Genomic DNA, 27,139 nt, shown 5'->3' on the forward strand with positions numbered 1-27,139 from the left:
TTGCTGGTTGTGGTGTATCCCACAGGAGATATGGCTTTCCCTGTCCTAGTGCCTGAGTTCATGCAGCTCTGCAGTGGGGCAGAGGAGGGGCTGATTCAGCTTAAAACCTGACTTCTTTTCTTCCCTGGAACCCTGTTCTAGAATCAGTTATTTGGGGTTGCTGCTTTGTGAGAATCTCACAGCTTTAGGGGTAGAAAAAATACACTGTGGAGCAAAATGTTGCCACTCCAGAGGAAGGGCCAGAACGTGGGTCAGGTGACACTGTGCAGCAAAGCTGTTCCTTCCCTGCAGCTCTGTCTCTGTCAGGGAAGGTGGGTGAGGGTTGTCTTTCTGGGGCCTGAAGAGTTTTTGTTGTTGTTGCAGGGAGCCGGGCCTATGTGCTGCTGTCCCTGAGCCAGCAGGATGGCATTGAGCAGCACATGGACTTTGACAGTCGCTGCACCTTGCTGGAGCTGTTTGCTGAGGTCATGTCCTCTGCAGAGCACTGCATGTCCTTCGAGGGGATTCACCTCCCGCAGGTGGTGACAGAGCCGCCAGCAGCCCTGGGCCTGCGGGGCATGAGGGGCCAGGAGGGGTGGGAGTGGGGGCCAGGGCTGGCAGCTTGTCTGGGACAGGAGGGGAGCTGAAGGTGGGCAGGTGAGCAGGACTGGCTGGGGGAAAGCTGGCACAGGACCTGGGTCTGGTGAGAGGCACCTGGAGAGCCTGGTCTACGAGCAGGGAGGGGAGGGTGGGCTGAGAGGTCTCTGCTGTGCCAGCTGGTCTGGAGCTCTCACGGGAGCCTGCCTAGGAATGAGCTGATGGCTCAGAGAGCTGGGGGCTGGAAGTAATCTGCAGGCCGAGTGTGAGAGCTGTGCTTGTTGCAGATCCCTGGGAAGCAGCTGTTTGTGCTGGTGAAGCACTACCTGTGTGTGACTTCTCTCCTGGACAAGCTGAGCAGTGGCGTGGAGCAGGGAGAGGAGCAGCAGGGCTGTGCTGTGCCCAGCCCTGTCCCTGAGGAGAGGAGCCGTGTGAAGCAGGAGTTTGAGTTCAGCATGGCCATGGCAAACCTCATCTCGGAGCTGGTGCACGTGATGGGCTGGAGCCACAGGCACAAGGCAGAGCCGCTGCCCCAGCGGGACCTGCAGCCTCGCCCTGTCCGTTCCATCTTCCAGCACAAGACCCCAGCCAGCACTGCTGTCCAAAATCCTGTGTTGCCTTCAAATCCCGGTCCTCACAAAAAGCAGGGCTGTGCCTTCCTGACAGCATCAGACTTCGCAGACAGCAGTGACTACACAGAGTACTTGCGGGCAAACCTGGTGCGTGGCATGCGGGTGCGCTTGCTGGCGGACTGCGGTGACATTAGAGCTGGGGAGGAAGGCGAGTTTCTCCAGAGCACGGATAACATGCACACAGTACTGGTAGGTCATGGGGAGACTTCTGGCTAGAATGGCAGAAGGGCATGACTGGGTTGACAGATGAATTCCTAATTATACTTTTATGTGCAGGAAATTGGACAATAGGCGTGGCATAATGTGTATCACTGGCTGCATCTGTCCTAGCAAAATACTCCCCTTTCAGAGCTGGAGGGATGGGTTGCATGGAAGGCTAGTCTGGTTTTGTATGGGTTGTGCCACTAAGATTTCTTATCCTCTAAAACAGGTCGTACTAAAAAGCCTCTCCCCGTTTTTCTTACACCTCCCCTCTAAGAACTTGAGAGGTAAGGTTTCCCTGGAGCCCTCTCTTCTCTGGATTGAACAACCCTAATTCTCTCAACACTTCCTCAAAGCAGAGGTGTTCCATCCCTCTTACTCTCAGAGGCCTTCCTCTTTACCTGCTCCAACAGGTCCATGCCTTGTACTGAAGTCTTCAGAGCTGGATGCAGTTCTCCAGGTGGGGTCTCACCAGAGCAGGGCAGAGGGGCAGAATCATCTCCCTTCACCTGCTGGCCACACTGCTTCTGATGAAGCCCAGGGTATGGTTGGCTCTTTGGTCTCCGAGTGCACGTTGCCAGGTTGTGTCCAACTTTTCATCCGCCATTTCTGCTAAGTCCTTCATAGGGTTGCTTTCAATCCCTTTGTCCTCTGGCCTGGATTGGTAGTGGGGTTTGCCACAACCTAGGTGCAGGACCTTGAACTTGGCCTTGTCGAAGCTCATGAGGTTCCCACTTCTTGAGTTAATCCAGGCCTTTTTGGATGCCATCCCATCCGTCAGGCATGTTGACTGCACTGCTCATCTTGGTGTTGTCAGCAAATCTGCTGAGAGTGCAGCCAGTCTCACTGTTGTCACTGATGAAGATATCAAATGGTATTGGTCCCCATACAGACCCCTGAGGGACACCACTTGTCACTAACCTCCAGCTGGACATTTGTGAGAACCCCAGCCTTATTCTGGGGTCCCATTTGGTGGTGAAATTCCTCCTCCAACCCGTGCTTCCAAAGAAAAACTGCGCAGGCTCTTGCTGTTTGGTCTCAAGGCAGTTTATTGTGAGTTATCTAAAAGATTGTCTTCTCGGGCTGCGGCTGCTTGGTCAGCAGCCTGGGCAGAGGCACACACACACACTGACATCCTCTCTGTCTGCTGTCTTCTTCATCTCTCCCTGCGCCCAGGGCTGCTGCTATCTTTTATATGATATATTACTTATTACATGTTTACAGTTATTCCCCAATACCTACTACCTATATTACAAAGTGCTTTTCTACTCTAAACCAATCTGTGAGTGCCAACATCACCAAGAACACGGAGGCAAGGAAAAGGAAGGAGGAAGAACAGGATCGGCCCACTTTCCTCCATCTTAGAACTTCTGACCCCCATGTACAAAGTAAAACCCCCCCTGTACATGTGCTGAAATCCCCCTGTAAAATACTAAAAAAAATTCCCCTCTGTTTTGTAACTACTTTTGCTATACTATCTAACCTTTTGTGACTGCTTGTTCCACCTTCAAAGTTGGTAACTCATTCCATGGCTCAAACTCAACATCACAGCTGTTTCCAGCTGCCTTCCAGGGTCTAAAATGCTTCTGACCAAGGCCTGGAACCTCTAAAAATGTCTGAGAGACATTTTGAGTTCCCACAGACATTGAGCTGTTGACCTCTGAATATGACCATTCAATCAATTCCTCATCAACTAATAGTCCATTTGTTGAATCCATGTCTCTCCAATTTGAAGAGAAGGATGTTGTGGGATTGCTGTCAAAAGCACTACAGAAGTCCAGAAAGGTGACAGCCATAGCTCTTCCCTTGGCCACTAATGTAGTCACTCCATCATAGGTGGCCAGTAGGTTAGCCAGGCAAGACTCTCCTCTGGTTTTCTGGAATCACCTCCCTGTCTTCCATGTACTTCAGTTAAAAGGCTTTTCTAGTTCTGATCCATGCATTGGTGGTGTTTCTATTCAGGCCTCCTCAGCTGAATAACTGCTTTGCATCTTAATTTTAAGTGGTTTATAAACCTCTTTTATAACCCACTCCATAAACATAACTTGCAAAGGAAATGTATTTCATACTGATTCTTTCTTTGTCCTTATACTTCTTGGTTTCTAATATTTGGGTTTTCCTAAAATTGTGATATTTGTTTCTTACAAAGTTGTACTTGCTTTTAGTCTTAATTATCTGGGCACTTGGAAAGGGCACCAAGGTCTTTTGATATTTTCTCCTGTTGCCAGTGGCATAAATTTCAAAGGGTTTTCACTTCAATGTTGAACTAAAGTGTACTGTTAGCTTCCATTCCCTTTGTCCTGTTGGTCCCTTGGGTTTCCTCTGCTGTCTATTTTTCTGTTTAATTAGGTTGAATGAATTTGCAGTTGCTCCATTCAGGCTTATTTTCAGTAAGTTATTTTTAAGGCTCATACTATTAACAAAATCAGATCTGAATGGCAATTGGACCAGTCCATCACAACTCTTGTTTCTTACCTTGTCTCATCTTTCCTTTGTTGCTCTGATTTCTGTTGCTGTCCTTTCTCTCCAAAAAAAGATTTTCACTGTTGTGTCTGGTCCTGCAGCCATATCTTTCCATGACTCCTTTGAGATGGTATTTGGTACATAACTAGTTTAGGTCAGAGATACATTGAAAACTATTTGGTGTTGTGTGTAGTTTAACTCAACTTATTCCATATGGTGCTTTCTCAAAGTCAGTCAGCATCTCATCTGCCCAGCACAATGAGTTCTTAGTAGCACTGGTGTAACTCCAAAAGAGCTCAGTGAAACAGGCAAACCATATGTTTTTCTGCTGGTTTTTTAAGCTGCTGACATGTTGTACTTGCTGTTGCTGGGTTCTCCTGCTCAGAAGGTTAAATGCAGCACTATGGTACGGGAAGCCATAAAAAAGTCCTTCTGACCTTTGAGACGCAACTTGGACAAAGCAGAGGAAACAATTGCTGCCTTTGAGACACACTTATCAAGAGCCCAAAAACTGTTTGAGAAGGTTGATGAATGACCAAGGTTGTAAAAGTGAGGTACTTTATATAAGGCTCATCTGCCTCGAGATAGTGTTGGTTATGTCCTTTGTCTGCTTTTCCCAAGCACCTGCAGCTTGACATTTTGGGAACAGGTGTGATTAGCTGGATGTACTCATGCCTCTGCTGCTGTACTAAGTGAGATCTGTAGTGGTTGCAGGAAAAGTTAGTGTTTCTTTAAAAATAAAGATCCAGGTGTAACCAAGGCAAGAATTTAGTAAAGATAGTGTGCCTCAAAACTGGACAATGTGTGTGCTGAAATTCGTAAAAAAAATGTGTAGTCTTCTACTTCTTTGGGAAATGGGAGGACAAATGTTTCAAGAGGACTGAGCAAGTGAGCAGATCTGATTGTCTGGATTTGTTTCACCTGTAGGTTTTACAGCAGTCAACGGGTCGGACCTACTGGGTGCATTGGCACATACTGGAGATTATTGGCTTTGGGGACCAGTGGGAAGATCCTGCTGCTCAGGTGAAGGAATGTAGTGTGAGAAAGAGCTTCACTGTGGACACAGGTGAGATTGTGATGCCTGTGTATGTAATCTCTTTCTGATTATCCTGTGGGATAGGAGTGGGGATCTTTATATGGCCAAACACATAGCAAGTAGTAGGCTGGGTTTAGAAAGCACTATCAGTTTGTGTGACCATGTAAAGCTAGTTAAGGAATTACATGCCTTGTGATTGAATGGAGTATTTTTGAACCCTAGACTTCTGTAAAGATGTGTAATGCAAGTAATGATATAAAAGTATAAAATTTAATTTAAACTCCAACTGTCAAAACTTTGTGTTTGAATGAACTCACCGAACTGCCAAAACATGAACTTGGAATTCCTCTGGGATGAAGCTGTATGGGGGCACTCAAGTCCCCTTAAGTAAGTGATAAGTATTTTTAAAAGCATCAACATAGCAGCAATTTGTTTAACTTCATACTGTTAAGCTTTTAACAAGGTGTTAAAGTATTAAGGAACTGTTTTTGTAAGACATCTGCAGCATCTCCTAGAATCATTTAACATTTCCCTTGTGCTGGGAGAAAAAATGAAAACCAGAATCCAGACTTCAGATATGCCTTTCTTGTTCAGCATCTGACATGATTCTAGCCAGGGAAACCTATAAAAGTAACTCTTTTATCACAGCAGTGGTCTTCTAGAATATTTTTTGTGTAGAGTGGTTTGGATTTACTGGCTGAAAGAGAGAATATTGAGATCAGCAGCTAATTGCACACTTTGAAACTATTCTTTTTGATGGTTTCTTAAATGGCTTTTACCTCTTGTATTTAAAGGCTTAACTTCATGTCAGTGTGCAGTGTCTAAGTTAAAACAAACTTAGTTGGATTTCTCCTTTTCATGGTCTTTCTGATTCTGGGAGAAGCAGGAGCTCTGTTTCACTTCTGTGTATAACTCTTTCCAGGCATCATATCCAACTTAGAATATGAATTGAAATGTGGGTGTGCAGCAGAGGACGGGGGAGTTGGCAGAGTTGACAGTGCCCTTCCTTGCTCTGCTCCCCTGCAGTTCCACAGCCATTCCTGTGCAAGCCCTTGGGGGGGCTGTACTCCCTGCCTTACCTGGGGCAGCGGCTGCCCAAGGCTGCAGACACACTGAGCCGTGCCGAATGGTGGGAGCTGCTCTTCTTTGTGAGGAAGCTGGAAGCACAGGAGCAGAAAGAGATCACCTGTCTGATCCAGCAGCACCAGGGAGAGCAGGTAGGGGCCAGTGCCTGCAGCAGGGAGATGGGAGGGAGAAGCAAAGGGAGCATTAGGGAAAGGAGCAGGCCCAGAGGAGATGGCAAGTGTGAGCTGTGCAGGGACAGCCTGAACGGGGCAGAAATGGGAGGGTGAGTGGGGATGGCGAAAGCTTGGAGAGCTTGGCCCAGCAGAGCAGTGAGTGGAGATGAGAGGAAAGGCAGTGTCCCCTGACTGGAAGAGTGACTGTCCAGCAGGGTTTGGGCAGGCGAGGCAAGGCCGTGGGGTCATTCTGCCAGTTGCAGTTGGGTGGTGAGCACGGGTGGGGAGGTGTGGGCTGGTGGGAATTGGGCTGGGGACAGGCAGGGGAGGGTGGCAGTGGGGAGTGGCCCTGGGCATCTCTGGCGGTGCAGCCTTTCTGTCTGTTGTGCCAGTGGCTGCCACAAGGGCCGTGGGGTGCGTGGCGAGCCCGAGATGAACTTGCCCCCGTGGGTGTGGCTGTCACAGGTGGATGAAGAAGCCCTGATGCAGCTGTCGGTACCTGTGGAGCTGGCCCAGAAGGTGCTGCAGGTCCTGGAGAAGCGGTGCCAGGGCAGCTCTCTGCGTGACCTGCGTGGCTCCCGTGTCTATGCCAGACACTTCCTCGGGAGAGCGGCAGAGCAGGATGGTGGAGGGAGCACCACAGCGTCCTCAGAGGGTGACAGCAGCACCGGCCCTGAAGGCACAATGGCCAAGGCAGCGGAGGGAGACCTTTCTGCAGCCCCAGGGTCACCCCAAGGCTGCAGTGAAGTGGCAGTGAAGTCGGACTCCCAGCTGTTCAGCGAGCTCTTGGAGAGGGAAGGGCTGTTCTTGCCAGAGGTGACGGAGGAGCAGAGCCAAGGTAATGTCCTGCCGCACGCTGGGGCGCAGGTGCAGTGCTGGCAGCAGCACTGCTGCCTCCACAGGGGAAGGCTCTGGGCAGGGCTGCCTGAAGTGGGGTGCCTGTGGGTGCTGGGTGTGTGGGCGTGTGGCGCCCTGGGAGCTGCTGGAGGTGTCACCTCCAGGCTGTCCTGACGCCTCCGTCCCTCCGGCCAGCGTTGGGCGGCTCCAAGGGGCTGAGTGAGAGCGGCTCGCTGGCCAAGGTTGCGGCTGTGGTGGAGGTGATCCAGAGCAGCAGCTCAGCGGTGGGGCTGCGCTTAGCTGGGCTCAAGCACATCCTGAAGATGCTGCAGGAGGAGCCCAAGTCGGAGCAGCAAGTCGGCACAGCCCAGGACAGGCTGGGCACCGGGAGAGCTGGGTGAGTGCTGGGGTGCTGCGCACTCCTCCTGCTGCCTGGAGAGGGCCCTTTGGGCAGGGTGGGGGACCGTGCTGAGCTGGAAGAGCGGGAGTGTGAAGGGTGGTATGTGCAAGAAGAAAGGTGGATTTTGTGTCCCTTTGTCCCAGGCAGGCTCATTGGCAGGGCTGTCCCAGCTGCAGCGTGGGCAGGAAGGAGGTGGCTGGCAGGGCCCAAGGGGGCTCTGCCTGAGGTGTCCTGTGACACGCAGGGAGAAGCTGGTGCAGGTGTCAGTGGAGCTGCTGAGCACGGAGGTGGCAGAGAAGGCGCTGGTGGCGGTGACGCTGCGGCTGCTGGCCATGCTGCTGGCCCGGTACGAGTGGCGCGTGCCCTTTGCCACGGAGGGCGGCGTGCGGGCCGTGCTGGCCTGCATGCAGCAGCACGGCTGCTCCGCCCTGGTGCAGCAGGCCGGGCTGGCGGTGAGTGCCAGGGGATGTGGGGGTGGGCAGGGGTGCGCGGGCTGCCCCGGGCGTGGTGGAGGGGCCGCTCCCTGTGCGCCGCTCTCGTCCTTGCAGGCCCTGAAGGTGCTGGTGGGAGCTGCGGACGCTGAGCCGGGAGGTGCCGGTGGGAAGTGCTTGCCCTGGAACCACGGCGACGCACAGATGATGCGGGAGATCTTTGCCAGCATCGGCTCTGCCTCCAGCAAGGGCTCTGCCGGCCTGCTGAGCAGCATCCCTGCTGCCCTGAGCACCATGCAGAGGGTCCCAGGGTAGGGGCAGAGTGTGGGGAGCGGCTGAGGTTGGGGGGAAGGATGGGCAGGGCGGGCAGGTAGCTTGTGGGTGCAGGGGAGGCTCTGTGCCTGGGGTGGAGAGTGGCACGGCTGTGTTCCCACAGGGGCTCCTCAGGGGTGCAGAACGGCCTGCTGGTGGTGAACATGCTGATGGATGGGCACCGGGGCCTGGCGGAGCAGCTGGCGAGCTGCGATCTCCTGGCAGTGCTGCAGAGCTGCTGGAGGGCCGGGCAGAGCAGCGGCTGCCCCCAGGCAGTGCTGGCCCTCAGCGCCATCAATCGCCTGGCGGAGCACGGGCTGCCCCTGGGCCCGGAGGCAGCAGGTACCGTGCTGCCCACCCTGCCCGTGCCACGGCCCCGCGGGTGCCATGGGCAGGGCTGCCTGGCCCGGCAGGGCAGAGCACCCTGAGGGGCTGCTGCCGCTGGAGTGAGTGCCTGGGCTGGGCTCACGTGTCCTTGTCATGGCAGGCAGAGAGGTCCTCTTGGACCCAAAGGGCGTGCAGATGCTGCTGGGTGGCCTGGACGATGGCGGCTTGTCCAAGGAGGTGGTGGTGGCCCTGGAGCGGCAGCTGTGCAGTGAAGGCCCTGTTCCCTCTGGCCACGTGGCCCAGCTGCTGCAGGACCACAGCTGCTTCAGGCTGTTGCTGCGCAGCTTGGAGCTGCTGGAGACAGAGAAGGCCGTGAGCCTGAGCATCCTCAGGTGGGTGCAGGGCAACTGGGGGGAGCGTGGGACCCCCTGAGCAGGTGTGTGAGTGCTGGTGGTCATGCTGTTTGTGGGATCTGGTGGGGGTATTCTTCACTGGGGGCAGGCTCACCCCAGCCTGTAGGCAGGTGCTGATTGGTGTGTCCTGGGGCACAGGGCCACATGGAGCCAGAGCAGCTGTGCCTGGGTGCTGGTGGGGACATACGGGGCAGTAGAGGACATGCCTGGGTGCTGGTGGTGTGTGCAAGGTGCCAGGGAGCCTTGGTTCCCAGTCCTGGAGAGGTGCCTTCCAGGCGGGGCAGGGAAGCAGGGCTGCCTGTAGCACTGCTGTCCCTGTGCCCCGGCCTGAGCCTGCCCCCTCCGTCACCCAGGATCCTGAACAAGTTCCTGGACAGTTATGAGGAGGATGTGCTGCCCTGGCATGAGTGTGTGGAGCCCTGTGTGTCCTTCCTGATCACCCACAGCAGCAGCTGGGAGGTGAGGGGGCCCCGGGACTCCCAGCAGGCAGGGTGGCTGTGCTGGCTGTGCCTCAGGCAAGCAGGGCCCCGCGGGTGGCAGCCTGGCCTTGTGTCCGAGGTGCTGGGAGAGGTGGGGAGCGGCTGTCCTGGCCATGTGCGTGACCTGGTGGCCCTGTGCCCAGTCTGGCTGTGCCTGGCCAGGCTCTGGTGGGGCTGGGATGAGGGGAATGGAGCTGCAGCTCCGGCTGCTGGGGGGCCCTGGGGAGTTGCCAGCAGTGCCCCACGTCTGCTCATGGCTGCATCTCAGTAGGTGCTGCAGGAGGTCGTGGGCTTCCTGCACCGCCTGGGCAGTGCCAGCAAGGACTGTGTGGTGGTGATGTGCCACGTGGGCACCCACGAGGCTCTGTGCAAAGCCCTGGAAAAGCACAGCACAGTCCTGGCGCTGGCGCCGGCCCTGCTCAACCTGCTGACGGAGTGTGAGAAGTACGCCGGCCTCTACAAGAAGCTGATGAGCAGCATCTTGGCTGGCTGCATCCAGGTGGGCCTGGGGAGGCACAGCTGCCTGAGGATTTGGGTCTGGGGGCATCAGGCTGTGCCTGCTGCTGAGGGACGGCCTTGTGCTCTCTGGCTGGCACAGCCCTGCAGGGGCTGAGGGGAGCAGGACCTGGGTCCCCTGGTAAGAGTCTTGCCCCATCCCACAGCTGGTCCTGGGACAGATTGAGGAGCACCGCCGGAGCCAGCAGCCCATCAGCATCCCCTTCTTTGATGTCTTCCTGCACAACCTATGCCAAGGTGAGAGGAGGCAGGGGGAGTTGAGCCCAGGCTTGGTGGCTGGAAACTCCTTGTGCTCTGCCCACAGGCTCCAGCATGGAGGTGAAGGAGGACAAGTGCTGGGAGAAGGTGCAGGTCTCTTCCAACTCGCACCAGGCCAGCAAGCTCATGGACAGGAACCCCAGGACCTACTGGGAGTCGAACGGCAGCACCGGCTCCCACTTCATCACTGTGCACATGCAGTGTGGAGTGGTGATCAGGTGGGGCTGGGCTGGCAGGGCTGTGTGTGGAGAAGAGGGCTTTGGGGATCTGTGCCAGCCCTGCCAGTGTCCCCATCCTGGGGGCAGCGGGACTGACGGGCAGGGCGTGGTGCTGTCAGGGTTAGGGCAGGGAGGCGGGGATGGCCGGGCAGCCTCGTGTTTGCTGTGCTGCAGGGAGCTGAGCATGCTGGTGGCCAGCGAGGACTCCAGCTATATGCCATCGAGGGTCGTGGTGCTGGGTGGGGACAGCCCTGCCACCATCAGGACAGAGCTCAATGCGGTGAGTCCCCGTGGGAGTGGCGGGCTGGTCCTTGCCGTGCCCCAGGGAGGTGTGGCTGTGGTGTGAGGCCCTGGGAGGTGCCCTCGGGGAGGTGGGAATGGCAGGAGCTGCACTGTGGGAGCCTTCTTGGGCTGCCTGTCACGCTGAGGGCTCATGCCTCCCTGCAGGTGACCATCCTGCCCTCGGACAGCAGAGTGATCCTGCTGGAGAACATGACCCGCTTCTGGCCCATCATCCAGATCCGCGTGAAGCGGTGCCAGCAGGTAGGGGAGCTGGGCCTGGGGCTGGGAGCGGGCAGTGTGGGGCGCTGGGGCTGTGCCCCAGGAACTGAGGGTCCCGCTGTCCTGCAGGGTGGCATCGACACACGCGTGCGTGGCATCGAGGTGCTGGGTCCCAAGCCCACCTTCTGGCCCATCTTCAGGGAGCAGCTGTGCCGGCGGACGTTCCTCTCCTGCACTGCTCGGGCTCATGCCTGGAGCCAGGAGATCTGCCGAGACCGGGGGCGGCTGCTGCAGCTCTTTGGCAGGTGAGTCGTGTCCTGTCTGTGCCATCGCATCCCTGGTGTCCCAGGGGGACATGGCTGGCAGCCTGTAGGGAACTGCGGGGCTGGGAAAGGAGCAGCTGGCTGTGTCACCTGGATGGGAGGGGCCCTTGCTCCTTCCTGGCCACCAGAGATCCTTCCTGGCCGGAGCCACCTTGGGGTCATCTGGGTTTAAGCTGGGCTACCCCCCTAGAGCAGGATGCCGGTCCCCCCAGGGCTGGCACATCCTGACAGAGGTTGGCCAGGCACAGCAGGATCTCGTGGCCACAGGCACTGCACAGCCCCCATTTGGCAGGAGGGGCGAAGGCCCCAAGGGCCATTGGGGGCAGGCCCCGAGACAGCAAGGGGCTCTCCCTGGCTGCTGGGGGCTAGTGGGGCCAGCGAGCCATCGTGCCTTGGCAAAGGGCAGAGCAGGGAGCCACCACTGTATTCTGCTTTCCCATGGGAGTTCTCCAGCCCTTGGCACCGTGTGCTGCCCGGTGTCTGTTGCAGACTGAACCGGGCGCTGCGGCACGAGCAGGGCTTTGCCAACCGCTTCCTTCTCGACAACGAGGCAGCCCGGGCACTGGGCAGGACGTTCTGGGAGGCCCTGGTGAACCCCTTGGTGCAGAGCATCACCAGCCCAGGTACCCTGCGCTCTCCGGGACCCACCTGTGCCGTGCCCCAGGCAGAGGCACCTGGCTCTGAGTCTGGTTGGCCTCGCAGACCCTGATGGTGTCAGTCCCCTGGGCTGGCTGCTGACTGAGTACCTGGAGAGCGTGGAGCTGCCCCGCCGTGCCACAGGACACAGGGCTGCCTTTGCTTCCTGCGTGCGGCGCCTGACCCAGCTCCTGGTGCACGTGGACCCCGGCGGCCCCGAGCCAGAGGAGACCAGAGCAGCTGGTGAGCCAGGGGCTGCTCCAGAGTGCCAGGCTGTGGCCCTGGGGCTCCTCTGGGGAGCATCCTATGGCACAGAGGCTCCTGAGCCGGGTCATGCTCAGGTCATGCTCATGCTTGTGGTCATGCCCCAGCAGGGCCGTGCCTCAGCCCTGCTGTGGCAGGTCAGTGTGCGGGGCCTGCTCATGGAGCTACACTGAGCCTGAGGTTGACCCTTGGCAGGTGGGAAGGAAAGGAAGAACAAGGAGGTGCCAGCCAGGACTGCAAAGGCGGTGGTGGAGAAGTCGAGAGGCCTGTGGGGAATTTCGCAGTGCTGGCGCGGTGTGGTGCAGCAGCAGGTAGAGCTTGGAGGGCTGACTGGGAGGGGTGTGGGACCTTCCCTGGGTGGTTGGAGCAGGGAGCGGGGTCTGGCAGTGCCCTGGGAGCATGGGGAGGGCAGAGGGCTGTACCTGGCCTCCACAGAGCCTGGAGCGATGTGGGGACAGCCCTGCTGTGCTTGTCACGCTGGCTCGAGTGCCAGCGAGGCCAGGAGACAGGTCTGGTGCCAGGCTGTTCCTTCCTGCTGGGCTGCTGCTGCGTGTCCACAGTGCCCGCACAGCCCCTGGGCAGCCCTCAGAGCTGCGCTCCCACCTCGGCAGCCCTGCAGCGGCAGCAGGGCCCCGAGTCCCGGGGAGCCAGGCAGTTGGTGTCGGCAGGGCAGGGCTGGGGATGTTCCAGGGGCACGTCCCGCTGCGGGCTCAGCCCTCGCGCTGCTCCCGCAGGTGCAGCGGTTCCTGGAGGCGGCGGGGCAGGCGCCGGACCTTGCGGAGCGCTACTGCCGGCTGTACCGGCGCCTGCGCGGGGCCACGGAGGAGCTCTTTGGGCAGCAGGCCGCCTTTGTGCTGGCCCTGGGCCAGGGCTTTGCCGGGGCTTTGCTGCAGCTCTCCTTCCTGACTGCGCTGCACGTGAGTCGAGGGAGCACGGCCCCGGTGCCGTGGTCCCGGGCAAGGGCTGGGGAGCTGCCCTGGCCCACGGCACTGGGGCAAGCTCTGGGTGGGTGGTGTCCTGTTCCCTCTGAGCCACAGAGCCCTGCCCCGGCACCCCGGATGGTGCCCAGCTCAGGTGCGTGGTGCTCATCCCAGGGTGGGCCCGGCCCTGGCACACTCCGGCCTTGGGCTGGTGCCTGGGCACCCTCGGTCCCTGGGAGTGCCAGAGTTTCCCAGCTGCTCCCTGCAGGGACATTCCCCCATCCCGGCCCTGTGGGCACCTGGTGAGTCCTGTCTGTAGCCAGCCCTGTTCCTTGCAGGTGAGTGAGCAGTTTGCCCGCTACCTTGACGTGCAGATCCAGGAGCTCCGCAGGGCTGCGGGCAGCACAGGGCCTCTGGAGCGGCTGCAGCAGTTCTTGGAGCCCTTTGTCGTCTTCAGTGGCCTGGAGTTTGCCCACACCTTTGAACACTTCTACAGGTGAGGCTGCTGTGTCTCCAGAACCAGGGGCCTGCTGCAGCGTGGCCTGGTGTGCTGGGGGAGCTTGGCCTGCTGTGGCAGTGGTGCTCCCACTTTGCTTTTATGGGATCATGGAGTGCAGAGGGCCTGTGGGTGCTGCCAGTGTGTGGAATCACATTCCCTGCTGGGGACAGGGAGGGGCCACGTGCCGTGGAATACGGCTGGGCTCGGACCTGTGGCTGTCTCCTGGTGGGTGGCTGATGGCCACAGGGCTCGGGGCCAGCCCTGACTGAAGCTGGTGGCCGTGGCAGGCACTATCTGGGGGACCGGCTCCTGACACAAGGGCCGTCATGGCTGGAGGAAGGCATCGTGGAGCAGATCGGGCTGTGCTTCCCCAGCCGCTTTCCCCAAGATATGCTGAGCAACTTGGCCGAGTCGGAGGAGCTCCAGCGGCAGTTCCGCCTCTTCCAGCTGCAGGAGCAGGATAAGCGGCTGCTGGAGCTGGACACGGGCCTGGAGGAGGTGAGAGGGAAGGGGGCGTGGGCAGGCCGGAGGCCGCCGGCTTTCCTTGCGGGGATCCCGGAGCCTGACTTGAGCTGCCCTCGTGCCCCTGTGCCCAGGTGTTGGGAACAGCCACAGTGGCAGACGTGCCAGAGGTGAAGGTGCTGGCCCTGTCCCCGCGCTGCTGGCCTGTTTCCCCACTGTGTTACATGGATAACCCTGGGAGGTTTTTCCCAGTGGTGCTGAGCTCCCCACTGGATGAGTTTGCTGACTTCTGCTGGCAGAGTGAGTTCTGTGGCTGGGGGTGTGTGCCCAGACCCTCCAGGGCAGCTCAGCCACAAGTGGTGGTGGGCTGGGAGTGCCTGGCAGGGCTGGTCCCCGTCCCTGGCACTGACACTGTCCCTGGCAGGCCAGAGCCAGCTGGGCTGGGAGTGCACGAAGCCCCGTCGGCTGCAGTGGACGTGGCTGGGCCACGCCGAGCTGCAGTTTGGAGACTGCGTTCTGCACGTGTCCACGCTGCAGATGTACATCCTGCTGTGCTTCAACAGCGCCCAGGTAGGGGCTGGAGCCACGATGGGGCCAGGGAGGCAGGGGAGACTGGAGCATGGCAGGGCTGTGTCCTCCCTTTCCTTCTGGTGGGGTCTCCAGCAGTGTTTGGGGCACAGGACCCCATTCTTAGGCAGGGCCCGTGGCCAGTGAGTCTTGGCCATTGCCCTCCCACCCTGTGCTGCAGGAGGTGGCTGTGGAGGCCCTGCTGCAGGCTACAGGGCTCCCTGCTGACCTGGTGCACCAAGCACTGACACCGCTGACCCACGGCCAGGGCATCCTGGTGGGGAGCTGCACGCCAGGGGGTGAGTGCGGGGCTGGGGCACCCAGGGGAGGGGCTGGCCTGAACCCCGAGGGGGTGCTGGGCTTAGGGGTGCAGGAGCTTGTAGGGCTGGTGAAGGGGCTGGGTCCACGTGTTGGTGCTCAGGGCACGGGTTGTGTGTCAGGGTAGGGCCTGAGGCCAATGTAGGGCTGGGGGTGATGTGTGGGGTGTGGCTCGGGGCCATGGACAGGGCCTGGGTCAGCGTGGGTGGGTGGGTCTCAGGTCTGTGTATGGGCTTGGGCTGGGGCCAGGGGCCGTGTGCGTGGCTGTGGCTTGGAGCCACATGCTGGGGCCAGGGCTGGGGTGGCCAGCGGTGCAGGCAGCTGCAGCAGGCCCAGCTTGGGTCCCCCAGCCCCACGTGTGTCCTGGAGCTCCTTCAGGGCCCAGCTCGAGGCTTGGCTGAGCCGGGGTTGGGGGCTGGCTCCAGGTGCACTGCGGCTGAACCAGGCAGCCCTGGCCCAGAGCTCCGACCGCCAGCTGAGGCTGCTGCCCCAGCAGAGGTACCTGCGGACAGAGAGGGCCGAGGTGAGCGCCCTGGAAAGGAAGAGGAACGTCCTGTGCTGCCTCATCACCCGCATCCTCAAGGTGGAGAAGCAGCTGCACATCGACAACCTGGTGTTCAGGGTACGGGGGTGGTGTGGGCAGAGGGGGCACAGGGGCTGCGTGGGGGCTGCAGCCACTGCAGTGGGGCTCCCTTGCTGCTGTAGGTGATCGATGCCTGTCAGAAGGGCGAGCTGGGCCCCGGGGTGCAGTTCCTGAGCTTCTGCTGCCACAGTGTGGACGTGCTGTCCTGCATCCTGCACCTGCTGAACCAGGGCTATCTCCAGCGCCAGGAGGGGAGGCCTCATGTCTTGGAATACATCTCTGCTGAATCCACAACACCTCTTGGCGGCCAAGCACAGATAACTTTCCAGTGCAGGCCAGCCCAGGCATCCCTGGAGGAGGATGGCAGAGACAGCCTGCATTGGTAGGGGTGCATGCTGACCAGGTGTGGAGGGGTGTGCATCTCCACCTTGTCTGAACATGGCACATTTCTCCATGTCAGGTGGAACCCTGGAACAGGCAGAGCAGAAGAATATCTCATGGCAATGCTGCAGGTGCCAATGGGACACACGCTCAGTCCAGAGGAGGCAAAGCTGCTCATGAACCAGACAGTACAGCAGGTCCAGGATACTCTGAGCATATCGGATGATGTTGCTCGACACCTCCTCATGCACTGTAGGTGGAATGTGGATTTCCTGATTCAGTGTTACATGGAGAACCGTGAGGCCCTGCTCGTTTCCTCAGGGCTGCAAGTGCAGGATGTCCAGCCTCCCCCAAGCCCTGGAAGCCACTGCCCAGTCTGTGTGAACCAGCTGTGTCCTACTGAGAAGCCACCAACCCTTTGCTGCATGCACTACTGTTGCAAGGTGAAGAGCCTTTGGTTCCTGCTGCTTGACAGGCAATTGCTGCTGTCTACTTGGAGCAGATGTTCTTTGTCTTAAGGTGTTATCAGGGGATTTTTCAGAGCTTATACATTCTCTTCTCAGCTCACTTTTTTATGATCCTTCACCCCTGGTTTGTCTATTCCCACTTTTGTGCTTTGGGGTACTTACCTGTGATCTGTGGGGTTTTGTGCACCCTCTGCTGGGTGGGGAGGGCTTCCAAGGTCACATGGCCCTGCTTAGGTCTGATCTCTCCTCTTGTGCCCTGACAGCCCTGTTGGAGGGAATATCTCACAACTCGCATTGAGCAGAACATGGTTGTCAACTGCACCTGTCCCATATCCGAGTGCCGTGCTCAGCCGACCACAGCCTTCATCTACTCCATCGTGTCCTCTGAGGAGGTTATAGCCAAGGTGAAGCAGGAGGGGTGGCTGCTGGGTGTTCAAGCTCTCCTGCATTTTGGTCAGCACTATCAGATGATTTTGTTGCTGCTTTCCCTCTTCCTGTTTCCAAGACTGGCAGCATGATAATGGTGGCCAGCCAGATTTTGTCTGTTTTCTCTGATTATGGTCAATTCCAGCTGTTCAGGAAAGCATAACATCAATGAAAGAGCACAGTGGTGTTTCCTCTTAAGTATATCTCTAGCAAGCAACACTTCAGGGACATCATTAGTTCAGGACTAGATGAGAGCCATGGTAGCAAGGTCATGACAAATATCCTCCACTGGTGTGCTGGAAGCAATTTAACAGTAACAATAATAATAATAACAATAATAATAATAAATCAAGGCCAAATGACAACATGAGTAAGTTCATTTTACTGCTGCATCAGTGACCCCTATGTCCTTCCTCTTCCATTGGTCTCTGGCTTTGAGCAGTTCAGGTTTTTATGAAGATGGCAGGAATTGCCACATCACATCAGACTTAATCTTCACTGTAAGTCTGTGTGAGTCTGCAGACTTATCTAAATCAGGCTTTCTGAGCTCTGCTTACTTTAGTACTTGGTCATCAAGCTACAGCAGTAGATGCTTGTTCTAAAACCTACTTTTTCTGTTTTCTCAGCTTCTAGGGCTGAATGCCCTCCTGACCTAATAGCAGAGCTGTAGCTGTCACATGACTGACTCTTTTTGTTAACTGCTTGGAAGAACAGTCTCTTTCCCACTGCTCTATTCTTTGACAGTTGTATCTTTTGTCTTTCTTTTAATAGGAAGTGCTTGGAGAATTAGTGCATATGTCTGGACAGTTAGTCCTTAGTGCATTTGCAAATCCCATAGTCACACCTGTCTGAAAGCAGGATTTAGTAGCCTGTTGGTGTGACTGTTTTATAAAAAGAAATAATTATTGCAGATTGACATAAATAGCAGCTAATTTTAACAAGTTGCTCTGATGCTCTCACCAAAATGTTATGTTTTCCTTTTGATCAGTAAGTGGTGTGGCTGGAGTGTTAATGTCTGATGCAGAGTCACACATACAGTCATAGAATATTTTGGGTTACAATAATTTGTGGAGTTCTCTGGTCCAATCCTGAGCTCAAAATAACTAGATTATTGTGTGAAGATCTAATGCTGGAATTATATTTAAACATAAGAAGACTGGTTGTTGGGGTTGGGGATTTCTTTCCAATAGTAAGGGTAGTGAGACATGGTACCAGTTTGGGGGGAGAGATCTGTGGTCTCTGTGCTTGGGTGTATTCAGAATTCAACTGGACACAGTCCTGAGCATTCCTGCTTTAAGCTGGACAGTTTGAACCAGGTTTTATTTCCAGAAATGCCTTCCAACCTCAGCAAATCTATGAAATGCTTCCAGATATGACATGGGCGGGGATAGAAAAATGAACACAAAGGGAATGAAAGGGTAAACTGACTGAGTGCTCTTTTGTTGGGTGCAGCTGTTTGGTGAGATGCATAGCCCAGAGCACCAGACACTACTTTTAAGGCCTAACCATGCAGCTTCTCAGACTTAAATCTCTTCTGTGGCTTCTCATTGCAGTATGAAAAAGCCCTCCTTAGGCGCTATGTTGAGTGCTGCTCCAACCTGACATGGTGCACCAACCCTCAGGGCTGTGATCAGATCCTTCTTAAGGATGGACTTGGTTATGGAGCAGCCTGTTCTAAGTGCTCCTGGATATCCTGCTTTAACTGCAGCTTCCCAGAGGTGAGCCTGAGCTGGATCACAGGCTGTACTCACTTAGGTTTGGCACCCACCCTTCTGCTTTTTTATGGTTGAGTGATTGTCTTTTCCTCTCTCTCAGGCCCATTATCCTGCCAGCTGCAGCCACATGTCTCGGTGGGTGGATGATGATGGATACTATGAGGGAATGACAAGTGAGGCCCAAAGCAAACATCTGGCTAAGCTCATTTCAAAGCACTGCCCAAACTGCCAGGCTCAGATAGAGAAAAATGAGGGGTGCCTGCAGTGAGTATACAATTTTGTTTGCTACTGTGTTTGTGACTGAGTGGCACAGTCCCTGGCTGTAGTGTAGGGGAGCACTGTCAGGAACTGTCTGCAAGTGGCTTTCAGGACTGAGCAATTGCCATTGTCCTTCTGCAGTATGACATGTGCAAAGTGTAATCATGGCTTCTGCTGGCGCTGCCTCAAGCCCTGGAGGCCGAATCACAAGGATTATTACAACTGCTCTGCTATGGTGAGTGGTTTGCTGTATCTCCTTGGTTCATGATTGTGTTCAGAGGCCCCTGTAGCCTCTCAGGATCTCCACTTGGGCCCTTTACTCTGGACTTCGTCATTTTGCCTGTAATACTGGCATTTCCAGGTAGCCCTGCTACTCAAGGGAAATTGCTACAAGTTCCTGTACCTTTCCTTCCAGGTGAGTAAAGCAGCTTGGCAGGAGAAGCGTTTCCAGGATTACAATGAGAGATGCACTTTTCATCACCACGCAAGGGTAAGGCCTCCTCCTTCGCTTGCAGACACTGACTGCTGCTCAGCCCTAGTGAGCAGGGCACTTTCTTGTTTCAGTGGCACTTTTGTGTCAGTGTCTTGTCTGCTTAGAAGCAGGCTTCACATCCAGGCTGGGATCACTGGATGATCATTTTTCCCTGGCTCTGACATTAAGGAGTAGTCCTTGGCTGCTTTATTCTGTCCAGACTGTTGTGAAAACTGAGCACTTGACTAGTGGTGTTGAGGGGCTCAGAGTGGTGCAGGAGTTGGAAGCATTGGTGACTGAAGGCTGAACTCTGCTCAGAGCTGAGGTGCTGTAAAAGCTTGAAGTGATGGCACAGTAGAAATGTCATAGTTGGATGCATTAAATGCTCTTCTGCTGCCTACATCTTCTGGGATGGCACTTCAGAATGCTTAGCAATTATTTGTGTGGAAGGTGCTGTTTTTTCAATCTTGTGAACCTTGACAATGACATTGACCTTTTTTCCCTCTTCTTTGGTTTTTGCAGGAATTTGCTGTAAGTCTGAGGAACAGTATTTCTTCCATCAGAGAGATGCCAAAACTTAGGAACTTGAACTTTGTCCTTGATGCCTGCAAAGTGCTAGAACAGGCACGGAAGGTAAGGCTGGATAATACAGTTTTGCTGAGGTTTAGACTTAATTTTGCTGGTGTGAGGAGACACCAACCTTATTCTCCAATCAAGAGGATACAGAGAAAGCTTGAAGGAAGGAGTAGCATCAGGACAGGGGAAGAGCTCATGTCTGCCATTCCCTGCTTTGAGTCTGAGTTGAGCTCTGTTTGGAAGCAGTGAATTACCCCACTACATGTCCTCATAGCCACATTAAAAAGGATTTGTGGTACAGCCACTGTACATGTGCAGTAAGCCTGTGACACCTCAGGTCTGTAATACCTGTTCTGTGCTGAAACATCGGCAGGAGGTGGGAATTGTCTTTGCAGTACTGACTTTGCATATACACCCTGGTTTTGCAGGTAGGCTTGATTTTGAGAGAGGCATGTGGGACAAGGGTGCCTGACCCTATTTTGTCTTCTAAATGTGATAGCCCCTGAGTTTTCTGGGGTACATATCATTGTTGCTTGCTGCTGCTGTTGAATTTCTGGCCCATTTCTTTCAATGGAAATGGTGCTCTCATTCCCTGCTGGGTGTCTATATGGCTTTAGGGGTCATTCATTTAAAACTGGAGTTTGCCACTTGTTGAAATACGTTTGTTGTGGGCTCCTGGTGCTGTACAGCACCATGCCTCCTCATCCCTACTTCCCTCTGGGCTCCATTCTCTTTGTTGTTCAGCTGGGCTGCCCAGCATTGCCTAGTCCCATGTGCTGAAGGGTTTGACTCTTTGCCTGCTGGTCAGTCACACTTATTATGCATTTACAGTCTGTGTTCTTGTGGTGGTTTGCAAGTGGGAAAAATAATTTGCTTTAGACTTCAATATAAAATAATTGCACATTCATTTCCAATCCTGCCAGTAGCTTGAGTTAACCTGGTACTGCTGTCTCTTGTCATAATGGGTCATTGGGCTATGGCCACAGGCCAGAGGCCACTGATAATAATGAGGTCTGGAAGGGTTTGATACTGCTCCCTTCTTGCCCGCTCTGAAGCTGAAGGACAGTGCTCAGCAACATGATCTGTACTTTTCCAGGTGCTGGCCTACTCTTGTGTGTACAGCTACTATAACCAGGACACTGAGAGCATGGATGTTGTGGAACAGCAGACTGAGAGCCTGGAGCTGCTCACTAATGCTCTGCAGATCCTCCTGGGTAAGTCCTGCAGCCTCTTTGAAGTTGTGACTAACATTTCCAGCTGTAGTCAAAGGGCAGCAGCTCTAGTGGGGCGATGGCATATATACCAACACCCAGCTGGCCTCACTTCTCCCAGTCCAGTCCTTGCCTTCTTGATGTAATTTCTCAGAAAGTCCACTGGAGCAGTTTGGCTGCCAGTGGAGATGGATGCAGTATTGAACAACATGTTCTGTTCTGAAAGAGGGGTGCGTTTGCACAGGAGATGTAAGCAGCTATGGCTGGCTTCACAATCAGAGCCAAGGACTTGGTCTGTGTTCAAGAGTGTGGGATGCAGCATGACTTTGTTGGCCTTGAATTGCAGAGGAAACCCTGCTGCAGTACCAGGACCTGGCCACTTCTCTTCAGCTTCTGAAAGCAGAACACTTCCGTGTGGGTTTGGAGTTGGTGCGGCAGATCAAGGAGCGTCTCTTTGCAATTCTCTGGCACTCCACACAGGTGAAGGCCACATGGCTGTTCGTGGCTTGTCTTGCTCTGGTCTAATTTGATTGTGGGTAAACTAAAGGGTTTGATCAGCTGAGAGCATAAACTCAGGATTGTGTGTCTGCATGGTAGGGGTTTTGCAGCACAAAATACACCCCAAATTACATACTGTTTCTGTCTCTTTTGGCTGGTTTTTCCTACTAACAGGATTTCCATGTTGGGCTCCAGACTTCAGAAGATGCTGTTCAGAGAAAGTTGAAACTTGCAAATGTGCCTGCTTCAGCCCTTGCATGTACAGGGTGAGTTTTCTTAGTGGAGTAACAGAGGAAGGTGAGTGAGTACGCACAAAAAGCAGGTGTGCAGAGTTTTCTCCTGTGCTCACCGCCATACAAAAGAGTGAATGACAAACACTGATTACTTGTGTCCTGTTTTGTTGTTTGAAGTAGCAATTTAAGTGATGTAGTGGTGTGGGGAAATGAGCAAAACCTCTGCTTGTATGCAGCTATGATCAAGAAAGCTCCATCACTGGCAGACTCAGTTATGGAAGTTGTTCTGCCTGGACTCTCCTGAGTTTCTGTGGTGGGGATGCTGAGACAATGACAGTAGGGTGTTGTGGGGCTGGGTTGCGGCTGATGCTCACAGCAGTCTGTTTTTATGCTTTGTTCCTCAACAGGCAGAAACATATCATCCTGTGTGACTCCCCCAACACAGATGAAGGTGGCAAGGATGTTGAAGATGAGGAGTATGAGCCACAGTGGCAGGAAGACTATGATGATGATGATGACCTTGATGAAGATAACTTTATGATGGATAATGATTCAGATTGTGATTCTTACTTTGATGATAATGATAGCTATCGTAGCTAACACTAGAGTGTTCTGTTACCTAGCCTGCCACCTTGGACCTCTGCCTCTACTTTGTCTCAATCGGTTTGTGTTACTGTTTTTCCTCAAAGCAGGGAGGAGCTCTCAGATGGAACAAAACATTTTCTCTGGGAGGTTTCTTGCTCAGTGCCTCTTGAATTGCAGGAACATGCTCTGGGCAGCTAGTCTGTGTTACTATGGCCACCTCTCTCAGAAAGACATCTTGCCTTTTTCCCTTGTCTCCAGTTCTGCCTATAGCTATTTAATTGAGTTAGAAAGCCCAACTGCAGAGTGAGGACCACTTGCCACCTGTAAAAGGCCTGCTCCTTGTTCTTGGTGTGCTGTCCCCAAGGGCACAGGGGAGGGTGGCACATGTCCCAGCACAGCACTGTCTAGTAAGGGCCAGTGTCTAGAAATGCTGTAAAAAGATGCATTTACACTCAAAGCCTCCCAGCTGGAGCTGGTGGAATTCTCTCCAGCCACATGGAGATGGATGTGGTTTGGTTCCTCTGGTTGAGAGGAACTGCATTTTTGCCCTTTGTTGGAGTTTTCTTCTCTGTTATGAAGCAGGAAGGGCTACTACGAGTGACACAAGTTTGCAGGATTGTTTAAGTTTATAAATATATGCACACACATATATTTTATATACATATATATATGCAGAGGTTGTTCAAATAATACTGTATCTTTGCAGAAGAAAAAAAAAAAAAAAGAAAAACCCTGAGGAACAAGGGTTGAATAAAAGTTCTGTTTAAAAAAATAAATAAACAGTTTTCTTCCAGCACAAGCCTCTTGTTGTCTGTGGGGAATGGGGGAGTGGAGGAACAGCACGATATCTTAAAGTAAGGATGTGACCAGGATGTGCTTATCAAAGAAGTTCCTTGTGAAATTAATTATTTGTGAAATTAGTTAGAAATCACAAATGAGCTGGGTTTGGAATCCTTACCCAGACCACACAGTCTGTCCTGCAAAATGGCTTTTCCTTCCTGGGCAGTTCAGGGAACAGTGAGAGGGTGTGGGGAGCAATGGGAAAGAGGGCAGGGGACCAGACCATGCAGAGTAGTGGGGCTGGTGTTTCTGGGACCAGGTGCAAGACAGGATGCCTGCACGTTGATGGAGGTGGTAACGTTTGGTGCCCTGCAAAAGGCATATGTGGGAACTGCTATCAGGGCTTGAGGGGTGATTTGGGCTTGTTTTGGAGATACAAGGCTCTTAGGCCTTGGATATCATCGGGAAGGGATGTGGGGTTCTTGTGGACAGGGAGTAGCTGCCAGACAGACCATGAGGGAAAACTGATTTTTCCACTTCCCTGCAGCTGGTAGCTCCTAGTCCTGCTGAATTTGTCCTGGTGGAAATCCCAACCCTGCTCCCCATATGTGGCAATGGGTTCCCTGTGGCGCCACTGGGCCCTCTCTTCAGGGCTCCTTGCAGGAGCAACCTGAATTTCCCAGGTTGTTGGGGATGGAGCAGAACATCCTAGATGCCAAAGGTGCTTATGTGGAGGCTCACACCTGCAGTTCCTCATTCACTGTCTCCTGGATGTCTGCTTAAAACCCAAAGAATCAGGATTGTGAATCTCTGCTCTCATGGAGTGTTTGTACTGAACATCATGATCAAACCTTGCTCTCCTGCTCTGTGGGAGGTTTCTGTCCTCCCTGAGCCCGTAGGACACCTGTGTTAGGGTGTGACAGGACAGTTTGTGCTTTGCCAGTCAAACTACCTACCTGATGCTGGCCAAGGAGTCAAGGGCAACAAGAAGGGCTTCTTCAATTGTCATTCCTGTACCACATGCTCTGAGATCACCCGCCTTGAGCAGGAAGGTTGGACCAGGTGACCCACTGCGGTCCTTTCCAGCAACACTCCTGTGATTCTGTACTATATGGAGTGCACCTGAGAGTACTGACAGTGTTGGCAGATGCCACAAGGCCACTTTTCATCATCCTTAAAAGGTCATGTCAATGAAGAGGGTGCTCCTAGTGACTGGGAAAAGGCAGATAATATATCCATTGTCAAGAAGGACAACCCAGGAAATGAGGCCAGACTCACCACAGGGCTTGGGAAAGAGATGGAAATGCAAATTGCACCAAATTGCCAACTCGCTACTAAAACAATCAAATTGATAGTTCATCAAGAAGGTACAGAGAATTAATTCAGAAAGTTGTGGATTGCTCCAGGAGGAGGAGAAAACTAAATTCCATCAATCTGGAACCAAAAAAGTAACATAGTGATTCCAGAAGCAGTCTGTAGTGAGACCCTAGTTTCTGAACTGAAGGTTTTCTCTCCAAATACCATCCTTTGGAGATGGAGTGACTGGAGGAAAGATGAATATTTGCACTGTACTAGATTGCCATGTCAGGAACATAAGCGAAAGAAGCAGTAAGATACAGTGTTATATAAAAATTAACATAATACAATTAAATTCACTGCCTGTTAAATCCCCCCAATGTACACACCACACTTAGCCATCTTCCCACATTACCAACTTTGAAAAGCACAAAATTAGTAATAACTGGAATGCATTAACATTTCCCTCCATCCATTGGAGGCATTCCCAACAAGAATATTATTAGTGCCTTACCATTTAGAATGAGCAATATACCCCACAAGGTAATTTCTAGCTGAAAGTCTCTTGCTTACCTCTTGGTAGGCATTGTTCTGCAGATCAGGAACTCAGGTTCAAAAAGCATAATCAAGAGTGTGTTCTGCTGCCTGAAGAAACTCAAAAGAAGGGTTGGCAACATTCTAACCAGTCACTCCAAAGAGATCACAATCACCAAAATCATCCTTCAGGGATCCCTGCTCAGAGGACTTGATTATTACACAATCCCAGGCACCAAAGCAGCCAGCATCATGCCCAACCTCATGCTGCTGGGACTCAGGGTTGCCTGCCCAGTAGGCTCTGTGGTCCTTAGTCCCAGGATTCTGCAAACTTCAGGGGCCATGGTCCCAAGGGTACTGTTGAGGCACTTTCTGTAAGTCCTCACCTTTGCTTTGTAGTCATTTTGGGTGTGGTTTTGTTAAGAGACATTAGGTTTAGGTATAGCAAATAGTGCTGAAGAGAGGGTGAGGGTTAGGGTTATGGTCAGTGTTGGGGTTTTAGGTGACGGGTTTGTATTATAGTTAGTCTTGAGTTTAAGGTTGGGGTTACAGTCACAAGGGATAAAGTTAGAGTTAGCTCTGAATTTAGGATTAGGGTTACTGTTTATAGGGATAGCATTAGGTGGTAGAGTTAATATTAGATTTACAGTAATTTTGGTTATATTTAGGGTTAGGACAAGTGTTGGACTTAAGGTGAGGGGGTAGTTGAAATATTGTTAGGGATAGAGATACAGTCATTAGGGTTAATGCTAGAGTTATGCTTAAGCTTAACTCTATTAACTGGGTAGCAGGTGCAGTTGTTATGACTCATTTTTTGTTAGTTTTTTGGGATATGATCATCTAGGTTTATGGATTTTGTTGTGAGGGATTTCGGTTAGTGATAGCCACAGAATTATTGTTAGGGCTTTTTTTTTTGGAGTGGTGGAAGTGTGGTGGGTATTATGTGAGGAGAAGGCACAGGAGCAATCCTAGTAGTGAGAGTATGATAATGACTGTGTCTGTTTTGGTCATTATGTACTTAGTAAGTTTTTCAATAATAAGTCATTTAAACAGGAATCCTGGTAGCAAGGGAAGTCCTGCTAGGAAACCTAAGCCTAATATTGAGATTTTACTGTGTATGTGGATGTTACAGTGATTGACAAGGGTGTTGCCCAACAAAATATCTCCCAAGGCTGCAGCCAATCTTGCTGGCCAGGACCTGAAGGGGTGTGGGGTTCAAACCAATGACAGCATCCAGACTGGGTCTTTCAAATGCCCTATATAAGGGAGAGGTTGGGAAAGTAAAATTTTCTGTAGTTTTCTGTTGCCACGTGAAGTTTGGGGTGAGTGGTCTCTGTCTCCTGTCCCCTCAACACTCTCCTCTCTCCCCGCTTCCCCCCACCCCTGACCTAACATGTGGATATTTTCATTCTTTAGGCCATTATCATTGGTGGTTTTTGAACTTTGTTTGCATTGAGAGCGAGGACTGTTGTGGCAATTATAAGGAAGTATAAGTAGAAAGTTAGTAGTGGGTGTTTGGCTATTACAGCCATAATTATTAGGCTATTCAACCCAAGTGAGAATTCCTAAGACTTTTCCAATCTGTTTTTGATTTAGTCCAGTTCAGTCATCAGTCTCCTAGAGCTGCTGAGGCAAGGATTATGGTGATTAATAATTTTGAGTAGAGTGATTTAGGACAAGAATGGTGATGGGTGGCAGTGAATTTAATTATTGCTGATAGCCCAGTTGTTGATAATCCCAGTGATTAGGGATTAAGTACTTCTGTGAATCAGAAATGGAAAGGGACTGGGACTAGTTAGACTGCAATTGCTGTTGTCAGTAGGGGCAGGACATTGTGTGGTTTGATTTGTTAATGTCACACTGGTTCTGCTTCAAAAGAAGATGAATGCTGAGGCGGCTGCTTGTACTAGGAAAGTATTTGATTATGGCTTCAGTGGCTTGTGGGTGGTGGGATTTGCAGATTTGGAGGTGAGTGGAATGATAGTGAGGGTGTTAATTCCTGTTATTGTTCAAGCCATGATTCAGGGCTGCACAGATCATTGGTATGATGGTGCCTGCTCCATTCTAGCTTGGATTCACCTTCCAAAGAGGCTCAGTACAGAAGAGTGGGATTCCATTTCCTACTGCCTGGAGTAATCCAAAGGGGTCTACAATGTCTGGGCCTTATTAGGCTTGTATGTAGGATTTTTCATTCTTCTAATATTAAGAAGGCTAAAGCAATTAAAATTGGGATACCATGGGACTAGGAACATGACAAGATAAAGATATTTAAAAGTAGAAAGTCAGCCCAAGAGTAG

The 27,139-nt window shown here is 53.1% G+C and overlaps 1 protein-coding gene across 5 annotated transcripts in view; it reads left to right on the forward strand.

The window, feature by feature from the left end:
- Positions 1 to 23,025, forward strand: part of CUL9 (cullin 9) — a 31,682-nt gene extending 8,657 nt beyond the window's left edge. For 4 of the 5 annotated variants that reach the window (XM_085575830.1, XM_085575834.1, XM_085575829.1 and 1 more), the window contains exons 4-42: positions 364 to 518; positions 864 to 1,397; positions 4,800 to 4,938; positions 5,935 to 6,125; positions 6,612 to 6,984; positions 7,179 to 7,380; positions 7,628 to 7,835; positions 7,932 to 8,125; positions 8,251 to 8,468; positions 8,614 to 8,845; positions 9,220 to 9,325; positions 9,617 to 9,844; positions 10,008 to 10,098; positions 10,166 to 10,337; positions 10,512 to 10,617; positions 10,785 to 10,880; positions 10,968 to 11,143; positions 11,651 to 11,784; positions 11,864 to 12,040; positions 12,257 to 12,372; positions 12,796 to 12,978; positions 13,320 to 13,477; positions 13,768 to 13,978; positions 14,077 to 14,242; positions 14,367 to 14,512; positions 14,691 to 14,808; positions 15,253 to 15,449; positions 15,533 to 15,792; positions 15,871 to 16,234; positions 16,522 to 16,662; positions 18,238 to 18,402; positions 18,500 to 18,663; positions 18,799 to 18,892; positions 19,073 to 19,147; positions 19,652 to 19,762; positions 20,802 to 20,919; positions 21,263 to 21,396; positions 21,589 to 21,680; positions 22,055 to 23,025. In XM_085575830.1, the coding sequence (XP_085431956.1) occupies positions 364 to 518; positions 864 to 1,397; positions 4,800 to 4,938; positions 5,935 to 6,125; positions 6,612 to 6,984; positions 7,179 to 7,380; positions 7,628 to 7,835; positions 7,932 to 8,125; positions 8,251 to 8,468; positions 8,614 to 8,845; positions 9,220 to 9,325; positions 9,617 to 9,844; positions 10,008 to 10,098; positions 10,166 to 10,337; positions 10,512 to 10,617; positions 10,785 to 10,880; positions 10,968 to 11,143; positions 11,651 to 11,784; positions 11,864 to 12,040; positions 12,257 to 12,372; positions 12,796 to 12,978; positions 13,320 to 13,477; positions 13,768 to 13,978; positions 14,077 to 14,242; positions 14,367 to 14,512; positions 14,691 to 14,808; positions 15,253 to 15,449; positions 15,533 to 15,792; positions 15,871 to 16,234; positions 16,522 to 16,662; positions 18,238 to 18,402; positions 18,500 to 18,663; positions 18,799 to 18,892; positions 19,073 to 19,147; positions 19,652 to 19,762; positions 20,802 to 20,919; positions 21,263 to 21,396; positions 21,589 to 21,680; positions 22,055 to 22,247 (6,938 nt within the window). In that variant the 3' untranslated portion in view covers positions 22,248 to 23,025. The remainder of the gene's footprint in view (positions 1 to 363; positions 519 to 863; positions 1,398 to 4,799; positions 4,939 to 5,934; positions 6,126 to 6,611; positions 6,985 to 7,178; positions 7,381 to 7,627; positions 7,836 to 7,931; positions 8,126 to 8,250; positions 8,469 to 8,613; positions 8,846 to 9,219; positions 9,326 to 9,616; positions 9,845 to 10,007; positions 10,099 to 10,165; positions 10,338 to 10,511; positions 10,618 to 10,784; positions 10,881 to 10,967; positions 11,144 to 11,650; positions 11,785 to 11,863; positions 12,041 to 12,256; positions 12,373 to 12,795; positions 12,979 to 13,319; positions 13,478 to 13,767; positions 13,979 to 14,076; positions 14,243 to 14,366; positions 14,513 to 14,690; positions 14,809 to 15,252; positions 15,450 to 15,532; positions 15,793 to 15,870; positions 16,235 to 16,521; positions 16,663 to 18,237; positions 18,403 to 18,499; positions 18,664 to 18,798; positions 18,893 to 19,072; positions 19,148 to 19,651; positions 19,763 to 20,801; positions 20,920 to 21,262; positions 21,397 to 21,588; positions 21,681 to 22,054) is intronic. The other variant, XM_085575831.1, reaches the window with a different exon arrangement.
- The last annotated feature ends 4,114 nt before the right edge of the window (positions 23,026 to 27,139 follow it).

The sequence above is a fragment of the Lonchura striata genome, chromosome 3 (assembly GCF_050655825.1).
Source record: "Lonchura striata isolate lonStrDom1 chromosome 3, ASM5065582v1, whole genome shotgun sequence".
Lineage (NCBI taxonomy): Eukaryota > Metazoa > Chordata > Aves > Passeriformes > Estrildidae > Lonchura > Lonchura striata.